This window comes from Cololabis saira, chromosome 22 (genome assembly GCF_033807715.1).
Source record: "Cololabis saira isolate AMF1-May2022 chromosome 22, fColSai1.1, whole genome shotgun sequence".
NCBI classification, from domain to species: domain Eukaryota; kingdom Metazoa; phylum Chordata; class Actinopteri; order Beloniformes; family Belonidae; genus Cololabis; species Cololabis saira.
The window spans coordinates 22,601,405-22,626,620 of record NC_084608.1 but is presented as its reverse complement, the minus strand read 5'-3'; the positions used below and the strand labels follow the sequence as shown (position 1 = coordinate 22,626,620).

General features: G+C 40.4%; 2 protein-coding genes across 4 annotated transcripts in view; both read right to left on the bottom strand.

Moving 5' to 3' along the window:
• Window positions 1-25,216, bottom strand: part of acbd5a (acyl-CoA binding domain containing 5a) — a 171,144-nt gene that overhangs the window by 100,837 nt on the left and 45,091 nt on the right. The gene's annotated exons all lie outside the window — the stretch shown is intronic.
• The window catches only part of slc4a2b (solute carrier family 4 member 2b), a 38,783-nt gene continuing 22,124 nt past the window's right edge, over window positions 8,558-25,216 (bottom strand). The window contains exons 7-24 of one of the 3 annotated variants that reach the window (XM_061713639.1): window positions 23,528-23,664; window positions 22,322-22,411; window positions 21,083-21,263; window positions 20,861-20,996; window positions 17,945-18,146; window positions 17,758-17,863; window positions 17,477-17,661; window positions 16,460-16,676; window positions 16,173-16,379; window positions 15,937-16,085; window positions 15,408-15,602; window positions 14,764-14,991; window positions 12,765-12,854; window positions 12,510-12,676; window positions 11,929-12,182; window positions 11,676-11,845; window positions 11,026-11,199; window positions 8,558-10,632 (exon numbers count right to left, since the gene is read on the bottom strand). In XM_061713639.1, the coding sequence (XP_061569623.1) occupies window positions 10,552-10,632; window positions 11,026-11,199; window positions 11,676-11,845; window positions 11,929-12,182; window positions 12,510-12,676; window positions 12,765-12,854; window positions 14,764-14,991; window positions 15,408-15,602; window positions 15,937-16,085; window positions 16,173-16,379; window positions 16,460-16,676; window positions 17,477-17,661; window positions 17,758-17,863; window positions 17,945-18,146; window positions 20,861-20,996; window positions 21,083-21,263; window positions 22,322-22,411; window positions 23,528-23,664 (2,969 nt within the window). In that variant the 3' untranslated portion in view covers window positions 8,558-10,551. Of the gene's footprint in view, window positions 10,633-11,025; window positions 11,200-11,675; window positions 11,846-11,928; window positions 12,183-12,509; window positions 12,677-12,764; window positions 12,855-14,763; window positions 14,992-15,407; window positions 15,603-15,936; window positions 16,086-16,172; window positions 16,380-16,459; window positions 16,677-17,476; window positions 17,662-17,757; window positions 17,864-17,944; window positions 18,219-20,860; window positions 20,997-21,082; window positions 21,264-22,321; window positions 22,412-23,527; window positions 23,665-25,216 lie in introns of all 3 variants that reach the window. The other 2 variants (XM_061713640.1, XM_061713641.1) reach the window with 2 other exon arrangements.

The following is a 25,216-nucleotide window of genomic DNA, read 5'->3' as shown; positions in this document are numbered from 1 at the left end:
TGCTCGGGAGCGGTGGCCTGTGTGGCTGCTTCTGTAGCCTCGCTAGCACGCCGCCCCGGCAGCCCCTCCGCCGCCGCCGCCGGCTGCCCGGAGCTGCGGTGGTGGTCCATGGAGGGACGGGCGTCCCTGCGATGTCGTCCGGGATGTTGTGGAGAAACTCGCACGGCGAGCCTCGCCTACTCCGTTGTCCAATAGAGAGCATATCCACCCGGGTATAGGTGTATTTAACCGGGTGGTGTGGAAAAGACAAACTCTGAGTGGAAGAGCACCAACCCGCCGCGTCCACGTGTGCCGCCATCCCAACCTGGTATACGGTAGACCCTTTTCCAGCCTAGTTCATATAATGTTCTCTTCCTGCTGTCTTCCTGCTCTCGGTGAAGGTAGATGGTTTTTCTCATCCCTCCCTCTGTCTTGTCACTCTTTTGGAGCCTCTCTTTTCACATCCTCCGAAACTTTCTAAACGTTGCCGCTCCAGTCACAATCTCCCTGAAGGAATGAAAACAAGACGCTGTGCTCCCACTAGCCCTCCCCTTCCCCTCAGGAGAGCAGCCTAGCTGCTTCTCTCTGAGTTTTTTGATCACATAGAGCCAGGACAAGATATAAGTTTTAGTTTTTTATTTAAGCAAAAACACCCGGCGTTATAGATATACAGAATGCATTCTGGAGATCAAGCCTGCAGCACTCTGTCTACCTCTGAAGTGATCTGATCTGCGTGGGGGCAGCAGACTGTATTTAAACCTGCACCTTATCAGTTCAGACCCAGGCTGTTCCCTCTCCAAGGCCATCTTGTAGCCTGGCATTATTGCATAGTTTTTACAAGACAGCAGAGTTTAATAAGTCATATGACGGGGGCACGGTGGCGCAGCTGGTAGTGCAGCGGTCTCACAGCAAGAAGGTCCTGGGTTCGATTCCCGCCGGGGGACGCTGTGGGTGCTGAAGTGCGTGTTAGTTCCCCCATGACTTCAGTGCCCACACCATGGGTGGGGGTTGGCGAACTTTCTGTGTGGAGTTTCTATGTTCTCCCCGTGTGTTCCCCTGGGTAGCTAGTGTGAGCTACCCTCACAAAAACATGCACACAGTCCTGGGCTATACATGCCCCCTCTGGCCAACCGGGGCGCCAGATGGGGTGAAAAAAAAAAAAAAAAAAAAAAAATGAAAAAAAAAAAAAAAGTCATATGAGGATATAGGGCTGGGCGATATATCGAGATTTTAATATATATCGATATATTTTCAAACGCGATATTGTACGAGACAATATTGTTTATATCGATTTTTAAAAAAATATATATTTTTATGATTTTGATATAGCTTATTTTGTCACAAATTGACTTGAATGTTTTATTTGAGATTTGCATCTCTTTTATTTGAGATATTTTGTTATTTGCACCTCAGTGGAAAAGTCTGCCTGTTACTGTCTACATTGTATTAATGGCACAGTGTATTTTAATTTAATTGTTATGCAGGAAAGGGATATTTGTTTTATTTTATTCAAGAAGCATTTTTATTCTATATATGCAGGCAGTTTATTTTTATTTAATTTGTTTTATACATTTTGATATTGTGCAGACCTCTGTTAATAAAGGAACCTGTGTGACATTTGACACGAGGCTTTGTATTAAAACTGACTGTTTTTTTAAGGGTTTGCTTCAGAAAAAAATGAAGCTAACAGAGATGCTAAGCTATAATGCTTTGGGGGAAACCCCAATTATGGCACAGAAAAAATATCGATATATATCGAGTATCGCCATTCAGCTAGAAAATATCGAGATATGACTTTTGGTCCATATCGCCCAGCCCTATGAGGATATATGAAATAGACATCCAACAATTCCCCCGTTTGATCTCCTTTAAGAGATCACGCCACCTAAAGAGAAATCAGGGTGAATATAGTTATAGTTAGAATATAGCGAATATAGTTTCTTCAGATGGAACCTCAGTGACTGCACACATCTGAAAAGGTGGAGGTTTAGAATCAGCACTCTCCTTTTCAACGATAGCAGTAATGAGACGGACCACCACTGAGCGAATGTGACAATACCGGTAATACCTAAAAATATAATTAAACATTAAGAAATCATACATCAACCTCAATCACTAAAATTGTAGAATTAAACATTAAGAAATCATACTGAGGGTTTTAAACTATTATGCTCCTAGATAGATTGTTAAAAAGACTACTAATTATTATTTTTTTATTTAACCTTTATTTAAAATCCCATTGAGATTAAAAACTTCTTTTCCAAGGGAGACCTGGCCAAGATAGGCAGCAGCAATTACAACACGTAGTTATAAATGACAGAAAACACCAACAGATAAAATACAATTAAAATAAAATAAAAAAAAGCAAGCAAATCACAAAAAACAGGTACATGTAATGGAGTCGGCCTCAAGTACTTTCAATGTAGATTTAAAATTTCTCAGAGAAATTAACTCTGTTAGCCTCCAGTCATATTGTAATGTTATAATAAGTTTGACATTACTATAGATCCACCAATGCATCAACACATCTTGGAAATGTCATAACTGCATGGTGTAAGGAAACCAGACAGACACGGACAATAGGAACGGGATGTGCTGGAATGGAAAGCGCTGCAGCAGCACCTACATGATAAGAACTGATAATCGTCAAGGACGGTCTCAGCCCATTCGGAGAAACAAATAGTCATTGTTAATAATGAGAACTAAGAAGTTGGAAACCACCCTCAGCTCTGAAAACTTAAATACGCCTGATGTCAAAAACGTCTTCCAGCCCTCCTTTTTACACGTGGGCCATAAACGTTGCGTTTGTCTCTCTTACGTAATTGAACTTGAGGCCTCCGTATTTTCTGAGGCACAGACCGCTTATCACGTGTGGGGGCCGCCTGACCTGACTTACCACAGGTTTGGAAAGGAAAGTCACAGTGATACCATAGAATAAAAGAAACCAAACAGCATGAGATTATACCCATACCTACAATAGCTATTCTGGGAGGGGTTAAAAGGGGAGCCATCTCGTCTAATGACACTAACGTACCGGTACCTTGTACTGACCTCAGAAGTGTCTAGGTCAGGAGTTTCAAACCCTCTCTCTAGTCCAGGGGTCGGCAACCCGCGGCTCCAGAGCTGCATGCGGCTCTTTAGCGCCGCCCTGGAGGCTCCTGGAGCTTTTTCAAAAAGGTTTGACCTTTTTTTTCCTTTTTTCTTCTTTTTTCCTTTTTTTCTTTTTTTTCTCTTTTTTTCTTCTTTCTTCTTTTCTTTTTTTTTTGTTTTTCTACTTTTTTTCATTTTTTCTCTCTTTCTTTCTTCCTTTTTCTTTTCCTTTTTTCTCTAAATTTAGACTTTTCTCTCAACATTTTGACTTTTTTCTTGACATTTCAACTTTTTTCTCGGCATTTCGACTTTTTTCTCGAAGTGCATAATGAAAAAAAAAATCTTCCCCCAGTTCTAACTAATATAGAAACATGCAGCATGTGTTTCTTCATTCTAAAGCTTATACAAGACTTCATTTTTTGCGGCTCCAGACATATTATTTTTCTGTGTTTTTGGTCCAATATGGCTCTAAAACATGTTGGGTTGCCGACCCCTGCTCTAGTCAGTTAGCTCGTTCTCGGGTGTGGTTAAGGAGTAGGATTACCAACAATTAATACGGTTAATGCAGGCTAATCTTGCTAGACTTAAAGCAAACACAAGCAAAACAATTTAGATACAGCCGTCAGATACAGCCGTACAAACAGCTGTTTGAAGGCCCTGCTGGACCTGGTCCAAAGTGCGCTGCGGTTCGTCTGCTGCAGCACACTGACTCAAGTGGAACCAAGTTTCACCTTTTCCTTGGACCCTCACGGCGTGAGATGTCCTCTCTGTGATCCTCAAGGGTCCTGTCCACCTGGGTTCGGACCACTTCTTTTGATGACCTTTATGCGTACCCACTCCGGTCCTGGGCCTGTTTCTCCCTGTGCTGGCCCTGCTGGGATGGTAGCCTGTTTAAAGAAAGCTGAAACAAGACTGTGGAGGGCTTTGTAAAAATCATGGTGTGACATTTCATTCTCAGAGTCCTGTGAGCAGGGTAACCTGCCGTGTGGCCCAGGAAATGGGCAACCCGTTTGTAACTCATGGGGAGTCAACCCTATTCTCTGGATGACTGAGCCAAGGCATCTAACCAGTTCATTTTGGTCTGTGCACAGATTTTTGCCAACTTGGATTTTACAGATTGATTCATCCTTTCTACCTTGCCTTGTGACTGGGGATGATGTACTGTTCCAAATGATTGTTTGACCAGCCATCAGATTGAGAGAACAATCACACCTCCTATTAAATTGAGATTGTATAAAGGGAAAGGAAGAAAATAAATGAATAAATATAAAAATGAATAGCTAAATAAATAAGAATGTGGGAAAAATAAATAAACAAATGAATGAAAAATGAGTACTTAAATAATAAATAAGGAAGGGAAATCATACTGACAAGTACAAGGGGTTCAGGATAAATTGACAGTTGTAATCAGAGTATATAATTCGACTGCAAGGGGAGTATTTATGTGTTTTAGACACTGTTGAAATAAGGAGATTTCATTTTTAAGAGCAGTCCAACGGAAGTGGTGTATTTCTCCAGCAGTTGTGACTGAAAGAGTGGGGGGATGGCTACCTTTAGAAAGCTTTTGTACCAAGTACAATTTAAATTGCACACACACTCAATTTAACGTTGTAATAAAGTCTATTCCACTTTCAGTCAAACTACTCACCCAAAATATGAACATTCAAATTCTTAGAACTTCAATTACCTTCACTTTCAGACTTCCTGGATAAACATAACTCTAACAAACGGATGCGTCTGCATTTAATGCTTTTTTCCCAGTCCGGTCAAATAGAACCTTTAATATTCAACTGTTTCCAATTTCAGAAGTTAAAAAATGGAGATCAATTTACCTCTCATATCCTTTAAGCCCCAAAGCTAAAGCAATTCATTTTAAAATCCTTTGTAATATTTTTCCATCTAGAGAACTATTAAAACAAAGATTTAATCTGGACAATAACTGATCACCTCCAAAGCATTTAATGTTCTTGCTCCAATTTAAATTCTGACATTTGTTTACGTGGTATGTTCCCTCCGGACCACACATGGTGTCCTAATTATCCCCAGATCAGAAAGTCACAAAGGAAGATCAGGATCAGCATCCCAGATTAGTTTAGTTTATTTTATTTTCGGTCATGACATAAAAAAAATAAATAAATAAAAAACCAAGAGTAAAACTGACAACAAGAAAACGTTCAATTGTTCAAAGATAACATAACAAAAGTATACAGTATCCAGTATACAAATAAACAAATAACATCTAGACCGAAAAAGGGGTAGGCTGAAGCAAAGCTTATTATTTGCCTACCCTCAAAAAGATTAATTAAATTAATAAAATAAAAGCAAAAAGTAAGAGAAAGACTGCCCGTAAAACAAATTGCCTCTGTAGGGATAACAAACATTCCTCAAAAAATAAAAGATTTTTAAAATAAAGGTGCAGTCTACATGTTACCTTCATCCTTAAGAAATCAAAGCAAATCACCAATTAAATAAATAAATACCCAAATCAACATCAAGCCACTCATTAATTTAATATAAGGAAATCATCCTTCTTTTCAATGTTTTTTTAAATAAAGTTAAAGTTCTGCATAATTTCAAATCTATATCTAATTTATTCCATACATCCACCGCTGCCACTGTAGTGCATCTTAGTTTGGTGTTGGTTCTGATTGTTGATTTTCTGTATATACTTTCCCCTCTGAGGTTGTAATGGCTTTGTCTTAAATTGAACATATTTTGGATACAGTCTGGCAGCATGTTATTGTTGATTTTGAACATGAGCTGTGCTCATGTTCCCATGTTCCCATGTGCCCAGATCATTTTATATCGCACCTTAAAACTCTTTGGTATCTACTGATGAATATATTACATATTCTTTGCTGTTGGTTTCTGCAGCTTTGACCCCTCTCTTTTGGGCAAGCCATTTTTAACATGAAGGGATGGGCATTAGACAAGATCTTCGTTATGTTGGCACCTGGGGCCACAAGTACGAGGGACGATCAACGCTGCTTGCAGATTTCATTTTTATTATTAATTCACATCTTTAAAAGGGTTATATTATACTTTTTAGTGTTTGGGAGCAGATATTGGGTGTCTTTAAAGACTAACAAATCAAAACTTCTGACTAAATCAGCCCAGAAACCTTGTTGGGGCTGCCTCGCTCTGAAAATATAATTCAGTCAGCAGTTCATAGTTTTGTTACATCACTCACCCAGATTGGAGCAGAAACATCCTTCAGTCCCTTCTTTGTCTCCACACAACCTCCCATCTCTAAACATAAGAACTTTTACACTAGATTTTGGCAAAATTGTGTCAGGCATTTCAATAATCCCCTGATTGTTTTTTTTAATTTCTTTTCATTTTTTTTAGCTTTTAATTTAAACAAACAAAACAAAAAAGGCTCCAGCATACCCCATCACTCTGAATGGGAATAAATGGGTATAGATAATGGATGGATGGGGGAAAAAAAGGCATCAGGGTACCTGCTGGCAAAACGAAACGCTACAGAAATAGCTTTGTACCAGCAGCCATCAGTGCCATGAATAAGTGAGGGAACTGCAACATAACTTTGCATTTATGTTTTGTATTGTTTCCTTTATCTTGTTTTTATGAAAAGGCACATTTTTTTATCCTTTTGCTTGGTTTTAATATTTTGTGTTTTTAGTCTACCGATGTTTTAACTTATTTTGATTCTTATCTTGGGGCCGCCCTTCTTGTTCTTTGTTCTTTTAGCCAAAGTTGTTGTCACTTTATATTATCCTGTGTTGTTGAGTGTATGGTTTTAGATTGTATGATGAGGCACTCACTGTGAACCAAATTTACCCAAGGGTACTATAATAAATCTATCTATCTATCTATCTATCTATCTATCTATCTATCTATCTATTATTTCCTTTCAGGCGACTATGTAGCAATACCGCTTCTGGCCACATGGAGGCACCATATCACAAAAAGGTTCATGCCCCACCGTACAAAAAGAACTGGACAAACCCACGACTCTGCTAAAATTCAGATTAACCCAAAAACGGGCTCACCGGTGGAACATGTTCACCTAACGGAGCGATTCAGGAGATCCTTCGTCCCCACAGCCATAAGACGGTTTAACTCGTCCTGAACTCAGTCTCACACTCTCACCTCTGCCACAACTGGACTATATTTTAGTTTGCACTTTACATGATATTTGTTTAAAAACCTTATATTTCATGTTTATTTTAATATTATGAATGTGCTTTTATTGTCTGAATGGAAGTTGGGTTGATTTTTATGTTTATGTTTTGATGAGCTGCTGGACGGTTGAATTTCCCTTTGGGGATGAATAAAGTTCTATCTATCTATCTATCTATCTAACCTCAGTTACTGTACATTCGCTTTGTTAACTAGTGGCAACTGAGGCTTAGCTCCACTCATCCTCATTTCAGATGCCCCCACCAAAATAACATCCATAACAAGGAATGCCTGAACTGAAACAAGGGCTAGAGGAGTTTCAGCCGAGGCCTAATGGTCTCTACAGTGGTGTACCTACGCGGCTCGACTCAACTCGGCCTAGTTTCTTTTCCATAACAATTCAGCACCTGGAGCAGAAGTAGGAGGGTTGGAGCAAAGCTGCTGTGACGTATTTGATTGTGTGATCTAAATGAAGACAACACTAAAAGATGTAGAACCTGGAGGAGATGATATATGTGCTGCTGGGTCTGTGGCTTGTGTTTGATATCAAGTAAAAAAAATGAGTGAGAGAAGCTTCAAGCGGTGACGCTTTTTAATTTTTTTTGTTTGTCTCGGCGCTGCTGAAAAGTCCATTGGTAGCCGCAAGCAGTGTGACAGAGCTCCTGGTGGATCTGGTCGTTCCTTATCGCCTGTCTAGATCCCTTTTTTAATTCTCTCCTCAGACACCAGGTTTATGAACATCTGCACCTCAGAGTTGGATCACGAAACAGACTTTTGCGCTGCCATTGCCTGTCGAATAAAATGAACAAGAAGCCACCGTCAGAATCGCTCTTTCTCTGATGTCACATCCTGACTCAGACGTCTGCTACCGTCCGCTACCGACCAATCGGTAGCGTGTAGTGTGATGATGTCAGATACAGCCCAACTCAGCCCGCTTAGAACCTCGGCAGAGTAGTTACAGAAAAGCATCTACTCGGCCCAGGTAGACCCCTGGTGGGAAAGCACCAAACCGAGTGGAGGCGAGCCGAGCCGGGTTGAGTAGGTACTAGTGGAGAAGTGCCATTAGAGCCAAGTCTCGGTGCAAATTAAAACGTTATCTCTAAAATAAAAGCAACATATCTCTGTTAGGCACCTTACACAGCTCAGAAGTCAGTGGCTAAAGTGACAGCTAACTGTTTGACACCATAGAGGTGATATTGCTACATGAGGTGGCTTTAAAGTGTGATATATGCAATCCTACAAGTATTCTGTTTGGTAAATATATTGCCTTGTCTTGCTCATTAAGTATAGTACATTTTACATTAATTTAAACAATTCTTCCTAAGAAGAAAAATACAACAGGTCAGACAGGGAAAATAGAAAATAACTTTTATTCATAACAATTCAATTATTTGAACCCTTAATACACAAGGGAACGTCAGCAATAGCTTCTTGGACTTTGTATTGCTTTTGAAATTAATCTACATATATTATCAGCAGTTAATGACACTATAGAGATACACAGGCTACCTTCACAGGCACGATTATCAGAGACAAAACACACAATGGACTTAACTTTCAACTCGTCAATCAACCATTCTTCATTGTCACAATTATAGTGCAGCCAAGTGTGTTTACATTTAAAATTCTGTGGTAGACTTCAAAATACACATTAAACAACAGCATTGATGTCACATGTTGCAAAAGATAAATAAATCAGAGATGTTTGATTTACGAGTGTCTCAATAGTACTATAACGCGTCATCCTATCAAACACACCAGACACAGCAGCTGATTACTTCATGGTCCCACAGGCACTTGAGATTTTGTGCAACTTTGACATTAAAACAGGCACAAGATCACAATTTCAGTCAGGCTGAGACGGGACTGCTCAGGGGGAAAGGAAGTGACTCAAATGCACGTGTGAGAGTAACAGAGTACAGAAAATTTCAGTCATTTGACACAGTCAAAACTTTAACCAATCCATGTCACACTGGAGCAACATGATGAAAAAACAGAACAAAAACAAAACACTTTTAACAGCCTTCCCTCAGCAATGTATGGATTATCAAGTCTGCCAACACAGCTCGTGTGGAATTTGGTTGTTCAAGTTGATATAATTGTGAAAAGTTCAAACAATAAATTGATATCTGATAAAAAAAAAACAAAAAAAAAAAGTAAAAAGTGGAATGTTGTCCCATGAAAACGTGTAGACTTAGTCTCCTTCAAAAACAGCACAGATGAGATATGCCTGAAGCAGGCTTATTGTTCTGACCACACAAGAGTATTTACACTAGACATTTGGCACCTCAACTAAAATACAACACTAATTACAGCATTTTCCCCATTTTCCAACAACACCAGGTGAGATCTCACGGTAGTATTATAGTGCCCTAAACATGTGCATGGAGACATTAATAAAGTATGTACGTGTCACTTTCTACAGGGAAAATAAAAAGGATTTCATGTCATTAGTGTGAAGACAAAACTGCATTTCCATAATTATTTTTGGATTATTACAACAGTCCTAAGATCTCCCTCTGCTGGTGATCTTGTGTAACTGCAGCTACAAGATTCGACATAAGGCTGAGTATTATTTAAGCTGCTGCATTTAAGTACAAAAAAGACAAAAAGAAAAGAAAAAAAATGGGCAGGCTAAAAACAAGTCACAGATCATTTAAGAAGCTGACTACAACTCCCTCGATATTTACGAGGACACTACAAGGCTAAAACGATTACATACAGTCATCGATCTGATTTGGTATTTTTAAAAAGTGCTACAAGCTTCGCATTTAAAGTGATCAGCTGTCTGAAATGAGACAGAATGTGGGACAAAAAAACAGCTTAGTATGTTATTTTGTTTCCTTCATAAGGCGCTTGGTGAGCTTAAAAAAAGAAAAAGAAAGGAAGAAAAGTGACAACTATGATTAGCACTATAACTCAGCATGTTAACTTTGAGGAATGCATCATATATATTCCAGATATATAACAAGAATATTAGCAACATTACTGGTCTAAAAATTAATCAGGTGTGCAAAACAATCTACTGTTATCGCATTTTAAATTTCGAGCTCGAGATCACATCATTCGATTTGGAATCTCTTGTCCCCTGAAATAAACATAAAAAAAACAACAACAAAGAAGCTAGATCTTAAGTGAGCGAATGCTAATCTCTTCATTTTCTTCTTTAAAGCCACAAAATGCTGTGAACCAGCACAAAAGCCACTTGAACAGTGTAATGATTGACCCAAGCTCCAGCTCTCTTTACTTTCACGTCTCTTCTTCAGAACTCATTGGTTTGATCGACAGATTTTGGCGTCTGCTGAGAGGAGTTCGAGGGTAAGGAGGGCTTGCTTTGGGTTACATGGGCATGCGCATCTCCGAGTACTCGTCGTGACCCTCACGCTCGTCAAACTTCGGCTCAGCATCATCTGCATCCAGCTGGGAGATAGAGAGGGAGGCAAAAATCAGCACTAAAAATTTGCAGAAGAGTCCATTTGAAACTGCAGATTCTTTGAAATTTTGAGATTCTAATGTGCAAAAGAGGTGTAATTATTCTCCAAAAGATAAATTGCAGCATAATAATGTGTAAAATGTGCATTTTACTCATTTTTTCCCCAACATATAAACTTTTTTTTTTAAATTCAATGTTTTTACTCCTCAAAATCTACACATGTGAGAAAATAATTGTATTTTTCAAGTTATCTATAAATGTGGCAACATTAAAATTCAAAAATTTGTTTCGATAAGACTTGTTCTGCACCAACAGTGCAGATGATAAGAGGTGTTTTAGCTGTATGAGGAGCAGATGGCGCCCCCCGGTGGTTTACTTACACATGCCATCTCTCTGACGGTGAAGATACGTGGCAGCAGGAACCATTTGACGGGTACAGTGAGGATGAGGACGAAGGGGAAAGCCAGAGATGCTTGTGTTGACATAACTGCCCACAGTATGGCCAAAGACACCACCTGAATGCAGGTGAAGAGATGCATGCGCAGTGTACGAACCTGGGAACACAGATGAGTTTTAGAAATTCATACCAGCTCTAAAGTACGACAAAATAAATATAAAATAAATATATAAATAATAATAAATAATAAATATATAAATAAAAATACATTTTTTGCTCCATCTTAAAAAAGGCTCAATTGCTTATATTTGCAATCTCATGTTTTTAGGGGTTTTTTTCAGAATCAGAATCAGCTTTATTCCAACAAGGAATTGGACTCCGGTAATTTCGCTCTTTGGTAGTAAAATAAATAATAAAACAAATGTGGTATTTCTATGATACAGAATAAACATTTAAGGTGCAGCAGTTTGAGGTAGAGAAGAAAAGAAGAGAAAAGAAAAGAGACAGTTCTGAATAAAATAAAAATAAAAATAACCTATTTACAATTTTACAAAACAATTATACAAAAAATACAAAAAGATTATACAAATTATACAAAGAAATTTGTGTGTAAAAGCATCTTGGTTGTCTCACCTTGCGGACGTAGGTGTGGTCGGGGTGGTACTTTGGTGGCATGAGGAGCAGCATCATCCGCTCCGTTAGCTGGATGCCATTGAGCGACATCACTCCCATGTAGAGGAAGATACCAAACAGCACAGCGAGGGGGATCTGACGCAGCAGGTCTCCTATCACGATGGACATGCCTGCAGAGGGAAAAAGGAGCGCCGTATTAAAATGATCACAGATTGGGGTTCAGTAGATAAAAATGTGGACTTTCAGCACTCACCAACCAGGATAGAGACCAGGAGCCCGGTGACCCTCTGCTCCTTCACTTCTTGGATACGAGGCTTATCTCCGGGGGCAACGGCCTTACTCATGACAGTGAGGGCGTTGACGTGGGTAACCGAGCGAACAGTAGCGGCCGCCATCCAGGGGAGGCCGAACAGCGCTGATGTTCCTCCCAGGACCACGATGAGAAGCAGGTCCAGGTGGAAACCTGAACCCTTCACCAACATCCGCTCCTTTTTACTGACGATGAGACTGCAGAACAGCAAACTCACAGTAAACATCTACAGACCTGAGTCGGATTTATTATGCATTGATCATTTTTCTCCAAACCTCATCAAAAAGTGCTCATCATTATTGATACCATAACGCTTTGCACCTTTGCTGCACTGAACCCCATAGATGCACATATTGCATGTTTGTGTATTTCAACATTACAACGTTTAGGAAGGCGCTTCTAATCTCACTAGTTTGAGGTCACAGAGTTAAGATGGGGTCAATTTTGGCCAATCATTTACCACTTTCTATGAAAACAATCACAAAGGACATTTTGTTTGAGCTCCCGTGCACAGCGATACTCACGTTGTGATCTGAGTCTCCATGAAGATGAGAATGAAAACCAGCAACGCGGGCAAACAGCAGGCAAACATCATCCAGATGGGGAACTCTGTCTTCAAGCCCAGAGGACTGATGATCCAGCCTCGTTTGTCGGGACTCGTCACAGAAAACCCGCTGGGTACGCTCAGTTTCTGGGCAGAAGACAACGGCGACACTCAGTGGGAGGGAATTTGAAGTGACTGGTACCAGAATCCTATGATCCATTCCACACAGACTCACCTGTGTGTACGTGTCCTCTATGCCGTAATCCATCAAAACCGTGATGAGGATGGCAATAGGTACTCCAAAGTCTCCAATAATCCTGCGGAACTAGACATGATACAAGAGGCCCGTTAGAGCAGAAGTTACTACTTCATGTGCAATGATTAAAAAAAAACAAAACAAAGCAGAAACATTCAATCAAGTACAAGGTTAATTCAGTATCTGCTGATCAAATGACAAAATTTAAAGCTCCCAGACGCCTGCAAAAAGAACTTTGTTGTGGATTTTGTACATCTATGTCCCCAAAGTCTTTACAGAATCTACATATGCCAACATTTAGTTACATTTTGTGACAAATGGGTAAACTTTGATGATGAAATTAGGTCTTAACAAGTAGCTTATGGGTAAATATAGTGCGTCATTTAAGTTTAGAGTGAATTTTTCTTTGGTTTTTCTTCAATATTAAAAAAGGTAAGGAGGCTTAGCATGATTGCCAGGGGGATCACACAATTTTAAAGGATTGGTACGGTTTTAAAAACAATAACAAAGTGAAATAAACAGAAAATTAAAAAAGAAAAAAAAAATTGAGAAAGCCCACAACTAAGGAATTTTTATGAGCAACTGAGTACCTAAATGCAGCACCAACTACTACCAACTAATCTATTTTCAAAAGAGCACTCAAGTGTTGCATTTCATCCTGCCTGTCTGGATTTTATGGAGGATTTTTTGTGCCAAAATGAAATAAATACATCATGAATTAATTAAAATGGGAATGAAATATATCATGAATTAATTAAATGTGTCATTAATTAATTAAAATTAGAATGAAATGTGTCATTAATTAATTAAAATTAAAAATATATATTTATTATTTCAGCATTTAATTAATTAATGACATTTAATTAATGATTTCGTGTTGCGTGTGAATCATGAAATGTAAAACTGCATTTAATTAATTAATGACACATTTAATTAATGATTTCGTGTTGCTGAATCATGAAATGTAAATGTAAAACTGTCAGTTTCACTCGTCAAACTCAGTGGGCGGATTCCAAACACCTCATTGGTTTTCCTGCACATCAAGTCAAGGCAAATCGAATCCACATAATCATGGATTGTTGCAGGGCTTCTGAATACATCCATGTTGTGAACACATTACGATAGACTAGGTGGCGCTATTCACCTCTACGTTGGTTTGGATACTCTACTCCAAAATTTTTACTCTACTCCAAAATGTTTACTCTACTCCAAAATGTTATTTGCAACCACTGAAACCTCGGTCCTCTAACCACAAATGTTGAAACAGCAAGGTGTACAAAATGTCAAAATCCTGCCCAGAGCTGCTGAGAGAAGCAGAGTTTAATTGAAGAAGCTCTGAGCAGAACTCCTCCGGCTCCAGCGGCTCCGTCACAGCAGATACCTGCTGCTGCATCACGCAACTCTCTACAACACGCAACTCACAGCTGTCATGTTTAGAAAGGCTCCTCTTCTACCTCCAGTTTCAGACCAAAGCAGTGGATTCCACTAGATTTACACTAGATATTTTTACTTAAAATGAATTGTATTTTAATTAATTAATTACATATTTCATTCTAATTTTAATTAATTAATGCCACATTTAATTAATTAATGATATATTTCATTCCCATTTTAATTAATTAATTAATGATGTATTTATTTATTTAATTTTGGCACAAAAAATCCTCCATAGGATTTTGCCGCCCAATCAGTTTTAAAACAAGTATGTAACAATTCCACGTTTGACCACACGGGGGCAGCATATCACAAGTTCACATCGGCACCTCTACTGGGACAAATTGGTACTACAACACGTGCCAGTATCATTTATGTGCATTTTCATGGTGGGGGGGGTCTGGCATAGTTTACAGGGCCTTGATTGTTTCTGCTGATCTCTGTTATCAAGAATAACCCTGCAACAAGAATTATTGGGACTCTGAAGCCCCATTTCCACTGAGCGGTTCGATAGGAACAAAAAAGGCTGAGTTAAACTCCTCACCCTTCCGGGAAAGAAGGCGCTGTTCTTGAACTTGCGTAGGTAGAAAGCGATGAAAAATGTCCCCGCCATGAGGACCAGCGACAGCAGGGCAGTGTTGGGCTCCCCTGTGACCGTCACAGGCAGGGAGCTGCTGCCGTTGCTGGACGCAAAGGTGCCGTTTTCTATCGAGGAGTTTCCCTCGGTGCCATTGCTCAATGAGCAACGTTTCAGTGGGTGATCTTTGAAAATCTGCACACAGTGAAAAAGAGATTTCAGGGGAAATTATATCATTTCAGAAAAAGCTGCACTTTCAAATATGAGTTTGAGACAAAAAGCTGTTTACTTTCATCTCAAACAGACTTTCTAGGCAATGAAATTCGCCGAAAGCTGAATGCCTTTCAATCTCTAAAAATAGCAAATTCTTTCAAAAATCATAAGCCTGGATAATCGTTAAAATCTCAATCCATTTAACTTTCAAAGCGAATCAGTCACTAAAGATTTCAGATGCGCTTTGTTAGAAAAACACTCTTTTCGACCTCAAGGTTTGAATGCCGTCCAGAGATTAGTCCGTTCGGTTTAGCTTCAGTGATGTAAACGCGCAGCAAGCCAACAAAAACTTTTCTGCAACCAGGATTTTGTCATTTCAGGCGTCAGGTATACTGTACCCTGCCAAGCTTGATGAAGGTCTCGCAGATGAAGATGAGGGAGATGAGGAAGGAGAAGATTTCCTGCGTGAAGCGGGAGACGAAGCGCACCAGGAAGCTGCCCTCGAACGCCACGGTGACCACCACGATGATTATGAGCCAGAATCCGATCCAGACGCGGCCCGTCAGGTACTCTATTTGGTTTGCTTTGCAGAACTGCGAGGACACAGAGGCAAGAAGAATAACTGCAGCAGACAATTACAGAAGACATGAATAATGCATCTTCGTTTAAGTGCTGCGGACTAAATTAACTGATATGAACCAACAATCATAGATAGTTCAATCACAGAGTTATACTCTTTTCCAATGCTTTTTAATTTGCTGATTCTTTTTGTCGGACATGAATATGTAGGTTTTTAAATACCCGACATGTTTCAGCGATTACTTCCGCCTTCATCAGAGTCACAAACCATTTTCCATGTTGCTTTTCCAATGCTTTTGGCCCCATCTGCAGTGTTTATTCACAAATGTGTGCCGATAACAAACGTACGCTGTAAAAAGCCTCTTCGAACACCAGTAGAGGTCCGGAGAAACCCACAACCAGCAGCGGCTGAGCTCCGAGCAAGCAGAAGAGGATTCCCTGCACCGCCGTCGACACGATCAGCTCAGAGACGCCGATCAGACCTTCCGTCTTCTCACCTGGCCAAGAGTAAGTACAGCATTAACGGGTTTAATACTACTACATAACATGAATAGGACTGAGAGAAATCCCCCACATGGACTCACCCAGCAGACCTCCGAACGTTATAGCCGGAGAGAGCGCTGCGAAGTAGATGAAGATGACTGCAGCCATGCACTGACTGTTCAGGGCGTCCTTGAAGTCGCTGACGTATTTGGGGTATCGACGCTGCACGTCCCGAATCAGCCCACCAAACGGTCGTCCAGTGCGCTGTAAGGGGTCGTCCAACTTCTTCAAAGGTATGAGGAGCGCCTCTGGGTGATAAGGAGGGATGACTTATTAACGGGAACATGGACGGGAAAAATGTCACTTGCCTTTTTTAACATTAGCGTACCCTTTTCCTCGAAGCTTTTAGGCTCTTTGTGCAGCAGCCGGACCTCCAGTTCCTCCCTCTTGCGCAGCATCTCCCTCTGGAACCGCGCGACGGAGCGCAGCAGCTCGTCGTCTCCCATCTCCGAGGGCGGCAGCACGATGCTGCAGTCCAGGAAGCTGTTGATGGCGTTCAGCAGGTCATGCCTGTCGTCCGCTAGATAAGCTGCCTCGTGAAATTGCTGCGTGGCCAGAGAGATGCAAACACGTTAAAACACTCCGAGTAGCACGCACGACCTACTCTAATCTTTTTAAATCAATAGTTGATCACTTTTTAACAGGTTTGTTTTCCTGTTTATGGAACAAAACTGCAATTTTGCCTCATTTTCCTTTCTATTATGGTGGCAGAATGGCTGATAAAAATGGAACATGCTGGCAACAGAGAATAAGAAGGTGAGTTTCCATGTACTAGGGCTGTGCGATTAATCGATTTTAAATCTAAATCGGATTTATTAATCAAGACGATGTTAAAAAAAAGAAAATCGGAAAATCAATTTTCCTTTTTTGCAGCTGGCTGCATTACAGACAGAGCTCACCTAGTCATCTTTGTTTGTTCAAGAAAATGGTAAATGTCACTTTACTAAACTCAAGGAGGATTTACAGTATCTTTCAATTGCACTTCATTCCCAATAGGGAAATTTGTTTGCTATTTTTCTTTAAAAATAAAGATAAAATATTTGAAACAATTTATTCCATTGTCTTTTGTAGTTTTACCAAAAAAATCGAAATCGAAAATCGGGTTTTCAGAAAAAATAAAATAAAAAAATCTGGATTTTATTTTTGTCCAAAATCGCCCAGCCCTACCATGTACAGTCACGTTGTTTACTGCATTTCTTGACTATAGCTCAACTGAGTTAAATAAAATCCAGCTTATTTTTCCAGATCCCTTTGGCATCATTGTGTGTAACTGCCATCTCTCATCTGGGTTTCACACTTGATGTCAACGTAAAAACCTGATGAATCTGTGTGTGCGTTGGAGTACCTTGTCAGACATCAGGGTGGAGATGGAGCGCCCTATCTGGTGGTAGTCCATGCTACTTGTTGGCGGTCCCAGCAGAACAAAGAGGAACCTCACAGGAATAGGGACTTCCAGGACAGACTCCAGCTCTACGGCCTCCTGTAGCCTCACAAACGCCATGGTGGGCTGCTCCAGGAAGTCCACGCTGCCTAGACGCCCCCAAGACAACATAGTTCAAGCAAAGACGAAACAAATCGCAGTGAGATGCAGGATGTTTTTAAAGTGGCGCCAACTTTAAAACTCACCGACAAGGACCACCGTGGCCTCAGCGTTCTCAGGGATCTTCTCCAGCAGCTTCAGCTCATGCTTGGACTTGGACCGATGCATGCCGAGACCCAGCGTCGGCTCCTTCTGCTCACGACACACGCGATCAAGATGGTTAAAAAGGTGAGTGAGAGGAAGTTTTGGCAAAGACTTTGAACCGAAAGTTACCTGTAGGTCGTTTTTGTCAATGTCGATGCGCGTGTCTGTGTCCCCTGTGGAGTTGATGGTTCCCATGAGTGGATCGGTCACCGACGGCTCCGGCAGATGGCTGTGGTTGGCGTTATGGTGGTGCGCCATCAGACTGCCCAGGCTGGCTGCGGAAATGTTCCTGGGAAAGTGGCTAGTGTGCTCCTTCTCATCACTCGGGTGACTTGGGGAGGCAGGGAGAGGCAGAGAGAGGTTGAGGAGGAGGAGGAGAGGAAGCGCCCAAGCATAAAGCCATCTACTCGCAGGAAGTACGGTGTAGCGAGAGAAGAGACAGTTTCTCAGGTTTTACTCGTTAAACGTAGCAGATTATCAGATTTTATCCTCATCAACATGATGATTGTTGGCTTCTGAAAGAAAATGTATGCATTGAAGGGTGCATGTTTAACCTCAAATTATCTTCCATGGACCTTTGAGGTCAAAAGTTGAACCACTGACAGAAGCAAAAACAGACTGTTGAAACCAAATGCATTAATTATTAACTCATTATTGATTGAAATGTGGTCTGACATCACAGTTATATAGTCTGACTGAACTCTCCATTCATTATTTATAATAATACTACTACTACTAATAACAATAATAATGAAACGACAAACAGACACCAAAATCCTAATTTCTACTGTGAAGCACGGTTGAGGACGCATCATGGTGTGGGCGCTAGTTTAAGCTTGGATTCCCCACAATTTGTTCAAATTTAAAAAGGTGAAATTGGAAAATGTCTGATTAGTAGTCAATGATCCAACTAAGAAGCAGAACAGCTGGATGACACAACTTGATAAATGGTTGGAAAAAGGTAAAATAAACTGTAGCCGCTGAGTAAGAGCCAGAAGACTGATAATTCAAACAGCTTTGATGGCAGGATCTATGGGGCAAATGCAACTGCAGGAAAAGGTGTGAAGGAGGCTGTTGCTGCTGATGGAGATCGTAAGAAACACATTTACGGTTTCCACCTTTAACTGTGGGTAATTACAGGTGTTCTGTAAATACATGAAAAGGGTCCAGGTGTTTCTGTGTCAAGTTCTGATAATCATGGCTAAGATGACCATCAACCACATTGTATCCACTATTGATGGATACAGAAGTATTAGAAGAAATATTCACACAACCTGCTTCTGCTTCTTGTTTGAATTCATTTGTTTTCTGTGGTCTGTTGAATCATTTTGAAATTATATTGGAAAAAAAGGTAAACAAAATGAGAAAAATGACTTTAATCAATGGGGAAAAAAGTGAATTGTCTTATTCCTTTAATGATTTTAGGCAATACTTATCTTAAGGTGTCAAAGTTGTTTTGCAACCTATTTTGACCTCTTCAGTTGTGCATCTGAGGCCACTAGGAGCATAGCTCCAGCTACTTGAGGTGCACAATGGGTGTACCTCAAGGATCTGTGTTGTACACACATGCAAAATCAGCTCAACAAGCTGCAACTAAACTAACCAATGCCTTGGTTGGAGTGGCTGGGTGGCTGGACCAATCCTGTCTTACCTTGAATGTAGGCAAAACAAAACGCAAGTTCTTTTCCAAAACCAAGCTGAATATCCCAGATATAAACATCTGCATTAAAGGTGAACAGATTGAGACGGTCATTCAATTCAAATATCTCGGTGTGCTGCTCAATTCAAATCTGAGCTTTAAAAAACCCATCAAGAAGATGACAAAACTATTAAATACATATTTTATATATAATTGTATATATAATATTAAATACATAATATTAAATACTTGGCAAACTTTAGACAGATTAGATCCTCTCTATCAACAGAGACTGCTAAGATATTTGGCTTTTAACACTTAGCAAGACAGTTGACTTTATTGTATGACTGTTACCTTTATTTTATGTCTTTTAACTTACTTTATTTATTGAGCCGTTTTGTCTTGTTATTTATTCTGGACAGTACTTTGGTCAGCTGTGGTTGATTTAAACGTGCTTAACAAATAGAATTGGATTGCATATTTCTACATGCTCTCATTTTCTCACATATTTCATACTGTATCACCTGCTGGGGGCCGGCTAGTCAAACAACATTTAGGCCTTTAGAATCCCTGTACAAACAGGCCCTGAAAAAAAGCCACTTAGGTACCACCACTGTGATATATTACATAAGCACAACATTTTTGAATATTTTCAAATTTATGTACAGTTTACAAAATCCTAAAAGGCTTGACCCCCACCTGTTTGAGCGAGTTTGTCTGTTACCGTGGCTCTGTAAGGTCCACTAGAACAGCTTCTGTACACAGCTGCACTGTACCCTTCACTATTCAGCATTTGGACATGCAGCCTTCTCTGTTAAAGCTGTCACACAATGGAACACAATCCCAGACAACATAAAAACCTGTGACTTGCTCGGTGCCTTTAAAGCTAATATAAAAAAACTTTCACAACAATGCACTCACTAACTTGCTAGTGAACAACATTACTTTTTCCTTCAGTCACTTTCATGGGCCTGAGAAGGTGTGTATGTGTACGGGTGTAGTGTGTGTGTGTGTGTGTGTGTGTGTGTGTGTGTGTGTGTGTGTGTGTGTGTGTGTGTGTGTGTGTGTGTGTGTGTGTGTGTGTGTGTGTGTGTGTGTGTGTGTGAGGGGCACTTCATGTGTGATCTATCGCTACAGTATATGTTACATGTCCTTGAATAATGTTTGATGTTTTTTATCTGTGCTGTATTTATTTGTACCAAGGGACTGCAGATGCAAATTAGCCTAAGGCTAACTCTGGTGCAATGTATCAAATATTTACATTTATGTTTTTAATTGCAAATGGTCTCTCTCAAATAAAAAATAAAAAATAAAATAATAATAATAATAATAATAATAATAATAATAATAATAATAATAATTCTGCCCCTTTGTACGGCTGGTTTCTGGCAGCCACATCCTGTCACCTGTGTTTAAGCAGCAGGGCTCTCAGGACGTTGGCCCGGTCCTCAGCTTTGATCTGGTCGGAAATGATCATCTGCTCCACCACCTGGTGGGCAATACCAGGCAGGGTTTTCTGGTCCAGGTCCAGCAGCACTGCGCCTGCACACACACGCACACACAGAGCTCAGTCAGCTATGAAACTCCTCGCTATTTGGCAAGAAAGTCCACGAGTCCGTCTCTTTTACCATGGGAGATGGTCTTTCTGAGCTCCAGCAGACTGCGAAAAGACAGCGAAGCCACGTGAGGCTTCCCCCAACGGTCCGTCTCCTCCTCTACGTCCTCCTCAAACTTTATCCAGCGAGCGGTCTCCTTCCACTGCATCTCCTGGTTTTTGTCCATGGTCAGCTCGTTCAGCTCCACAAACACCTGGAGGAGGCATCAGGTGGAAGCGTGTGGGTGAGCGACTACAGAAAACCCACGCAGCACTGACCAAACCAAACCAAACGCACGTGCCAAACATGTAACAGCTAAAACTCCTCAGTTGCAGTTGTTTGGTGAGAAAATAAACTTTCAGGTGAGAAAACAGACATGCTTACAGGTGTCCAAATCAAGCCGCCAAAGAAAACCTTAAATGCACAAAAAGATACTAACCTGCAGCTTCAAATAAATGTTTTAATAAAAAAAATAGTATGCAAAACTGTTTAATATAGCTGTAAACAGGTGTGTGTGTTAATGATTTTAACTGTCAACTCAGTTTTGAGGCTGAAACATATTACAATGTTAAACTGCATGAATTAGGGGGAACTAAACTCACGGGGAGGATTTGGGTCGAGTCCTTGTGACGTAGGAGAGTGAACCAAACATCATTATTATTGATACCAAGTGCTTTGTATTTTTGTTTTACATCTGAGAACTGATTCGGCTGATTAGCGTATTGATCATCAAAGCCAAGTTTACTGCTTTAAGGGGGGGCGTTGTCTATTTCAGTTGATAAGATTTAATTACAAAATTTACAATAAATTGCAGTTTTTGAGGAAAATAATCATCATGAAGCCTCCTATTTTGACTATGATATGAACCAGTGCTTCTCTATTAGTAATCAGATTACTCTTATTAATACATAACTAGGATGCACATGAAAGATGTATTAGTCAACGAGATGGTTTCAATCATTAGACTAACCATGAAGTAGTTTTTATAGTTGCGAAGGCCTCATGAAGTTTTTGTATTGTTGTCATAACTTAAAACAGTAACATCTCTCTGTGAAAGTATATTATTATATAAAAAAGGCCATGAGGAGCACCCGCCCCTCAACATTTAGTGTTTGTTAAAAGGTTATTTGAACACTGTGCTGATCAGTCGGATCCTTGTTTAATCATGCCAACTAACACCCCCCCTTAATCTGCTGTTATGCACCTGCTGCATGCGCTGGGTATCACTCTCACACAAGTCAAACCGAACTCCGGCTGGTCGCCCAGCCTCACCTTCTGGTACCGATCCATTTGTCTGGAGCCCATGTTCAGCAGGATGCCCTCCTGACGTGAAGGCGAGCGGTACACAACCACCGGTAATGACTGGAGGAGTGAAACGGGGCAGGAGAGCGCTCAAAACACAGGTGCCACCTGCTTCCTCACTTCTCCACACACCTACAGGTGACCCGTCCTCCTCACACACCTGATAGGGATTTGTCCTTTACAAGCTCGGAGCCCAGTGTGAGAATGTGTGTGTTAATAATAATCGCTGTGCCGTTTCTCACCAGCCCCCAGTGTCTGGTTACAGGAACCCCCCCCCCCCCTTTTCTGTTTGTGAAAGGAAAGAACTCATTCATTCATTTTTAATTGTCTTTCCTCCTCGGCCGGTTAACAAAAGAGAGCAGGACCGAACCAGAGTGAAGCAGGAGAGTATTTCCAAAAGATGTACCACAATATAATATTAATATTTGAGGCAAATGAGCAAAGATCTGAAGCCAAAGTCTCAGAGGAAAGACCTCAAGTCCCCCCACCCCCAAAAACCAAACAAATTAGCTGAGTTGTTTTATGACCAAATAAACAACAGTTGCTCATATGAAATATTTCAAAATAAAAATACACCACTTCCAAAAGTAGGGTGGTTTTTTTTTATAAATATATATATATATATATATATATATATATATATATATATATATATATATATATATATATATATATATATATATATTTATATATATTTTTTTTTTTTTTTTTTTTAAATGTCACATATATAAACATCCAATCTTAAAAATCAGTGATGCTCTAATTTATTCAATTTAAATAAGCAACTAAAGTGCATCGGCTGAAAATCACAGCAATTTTCTGAACTTTTATTTCAGAATATTTTGAAACGTTTTCTAGACTTTGGATAATAATTTATTTATTTGCGGTACCGTGCTAATTTTCATATATTGTTTGATGCGTTTTCCGTCTGCTTCTCTGACTTTAAATGTGTAATATAGCAAACATTCAAATTTCAATATAAAACTGAAAAGTTATTTATAAGAACTCAATATTTTGTATTAAAGGAGGATTAACTTTTTTTTCATACAAGTCCAGAAAAGCAAAAAATACTTATAAAGTTATCAGTCATCAGTGATTAAGTCTAACTTAATCAAACCGGTTGCTGAAGATGCGTTTCTTGGTTTCGGTGTGTGCAGTCGTCCAGCAGCGTCTCACCTCATGTGGCGTGCGGTCATGCTTTCGACTGCGAGTTGTCGGCTCTTTGTGGTCTTTGCCAATGTGCACCACTTGTCCTTTGGTGCTCTTTCTAACGAGGTGCCTGCGCACGCCAGGAACATCCTCGAAACGATGACCTGGAAGAGAGAAGCGGTCAGAGTCAGGAGGAAAAATAAAACAGACAAGAAGAAAAAAAAAAACACACTTCCTCTGACCTTCCTTCCTTCTCAAACACAAATTTTCACCAAATGGGAGAAATCAACATACACAATTCAGTAAACATGTCCCCCGACTGACAGATCTCTAAAGTCCAATCCTAGCAAGTCAAAGCTTGTGCAATTCCTTAACCTCATTAATTTACTCCTGCAGCTCGAAGCCTACACGAGCTGACCTTGCACCCAGAGTTCAAATCTCTGCCCACCTCGTCAGAGGCCTCTTTGCTTTTTTGTTTAAAACGGTCCCACAGCAGGAGTAGAGTTACTCACGCTGGCAACACGGCAGGCATTGAAAAGGATGTGGAGAAAGACACTGGATAGCACAGACACAACGGAGTAGAAACTGTTCTATCAAAAGTTCAAAGATCAGGAGGAAAACAGGAAAAACATTCTGCTGATGCACTCAACTTGTACCAATCAATGAAGGAAAACATCACTCCACTGTGATAATTAAAACTCTGTACACACTTGGAGCTGCTCTTTACAAAATAAGCCACATATCAACAAGAAAATACAAAAAGACCAACACATTTTGACACATTTTCTTCAGAAAAGTGGCTTACCTTGATCAGAACTTGCAAGTATGAAAGAAACAGTGAAGCTGTTAAGATTCTTCATCAATATTTCTAAACCGCGAAAAACCCCAAAGTCCTTTCAAGGCCGGATAGAAAAAAATCCCTCCAAAACGTTGATCGGCTACTTTTGTTCTTTCTAAAGTCACTTCCACGGCCTTCAGATTTTAATGAGAGGGCCAACCGTCCAGTCACTCCATGATGTCTGACTCCAGGTTGGGGCAGATTGGGGGAAAAAAAGAAAGAAAGAGCCGACAGGATCTGGAAGGAAGAGGAGTGTGAGGTGGGGCTCAGGTTGGGGCTGGAACTGCCAGGTGACTACGTGAGCCCACTCGAACAGGAGTGTGCTGAAGTTTTAAGAAACTGGGAAACGGCTGTGGGTTTTTTTGACCGCTGCCTGACCCCACATCAGAATGCATCAGCCAGCTGAGGTGTTAATTTGCTCGGGTCAAACAAAAGATGAGGGACAGGGATCTAATAATTCCTATTATTGAGCAGCGGCCAGATACACAGACACTTTCCCAGGATGATTTAAGGGAGCTGTAAGCAGATAAAAGAGGACGCGGACAATAACTGGTGATGAACCTGTTTGCAGGCTCAACTCTTTGCCAGGAAGCCTCATCAAACCCACACTTCCATGCTTAGACCCCCCTCCTTCATTTAGCTTTCAAGTCAACTTAACTCTTCCCCTCGTTTTGTAACGAGTGAAACAAGGGCTCCTGGTTTCACATTTAGCCACCATGTTGGCTCGAGCCCGAGTCTCTGGGGCCTCATCTGACAGCAGGAACAGCTAATCTACCAATGCAGACATCCCTGCCACACTTTCTACTAAGTCTCCGCTCTCTGCTGAGGGGTCGGATCCTTGATGTAAATCACTTCAGCCCCTGAACACAGGCCCACGC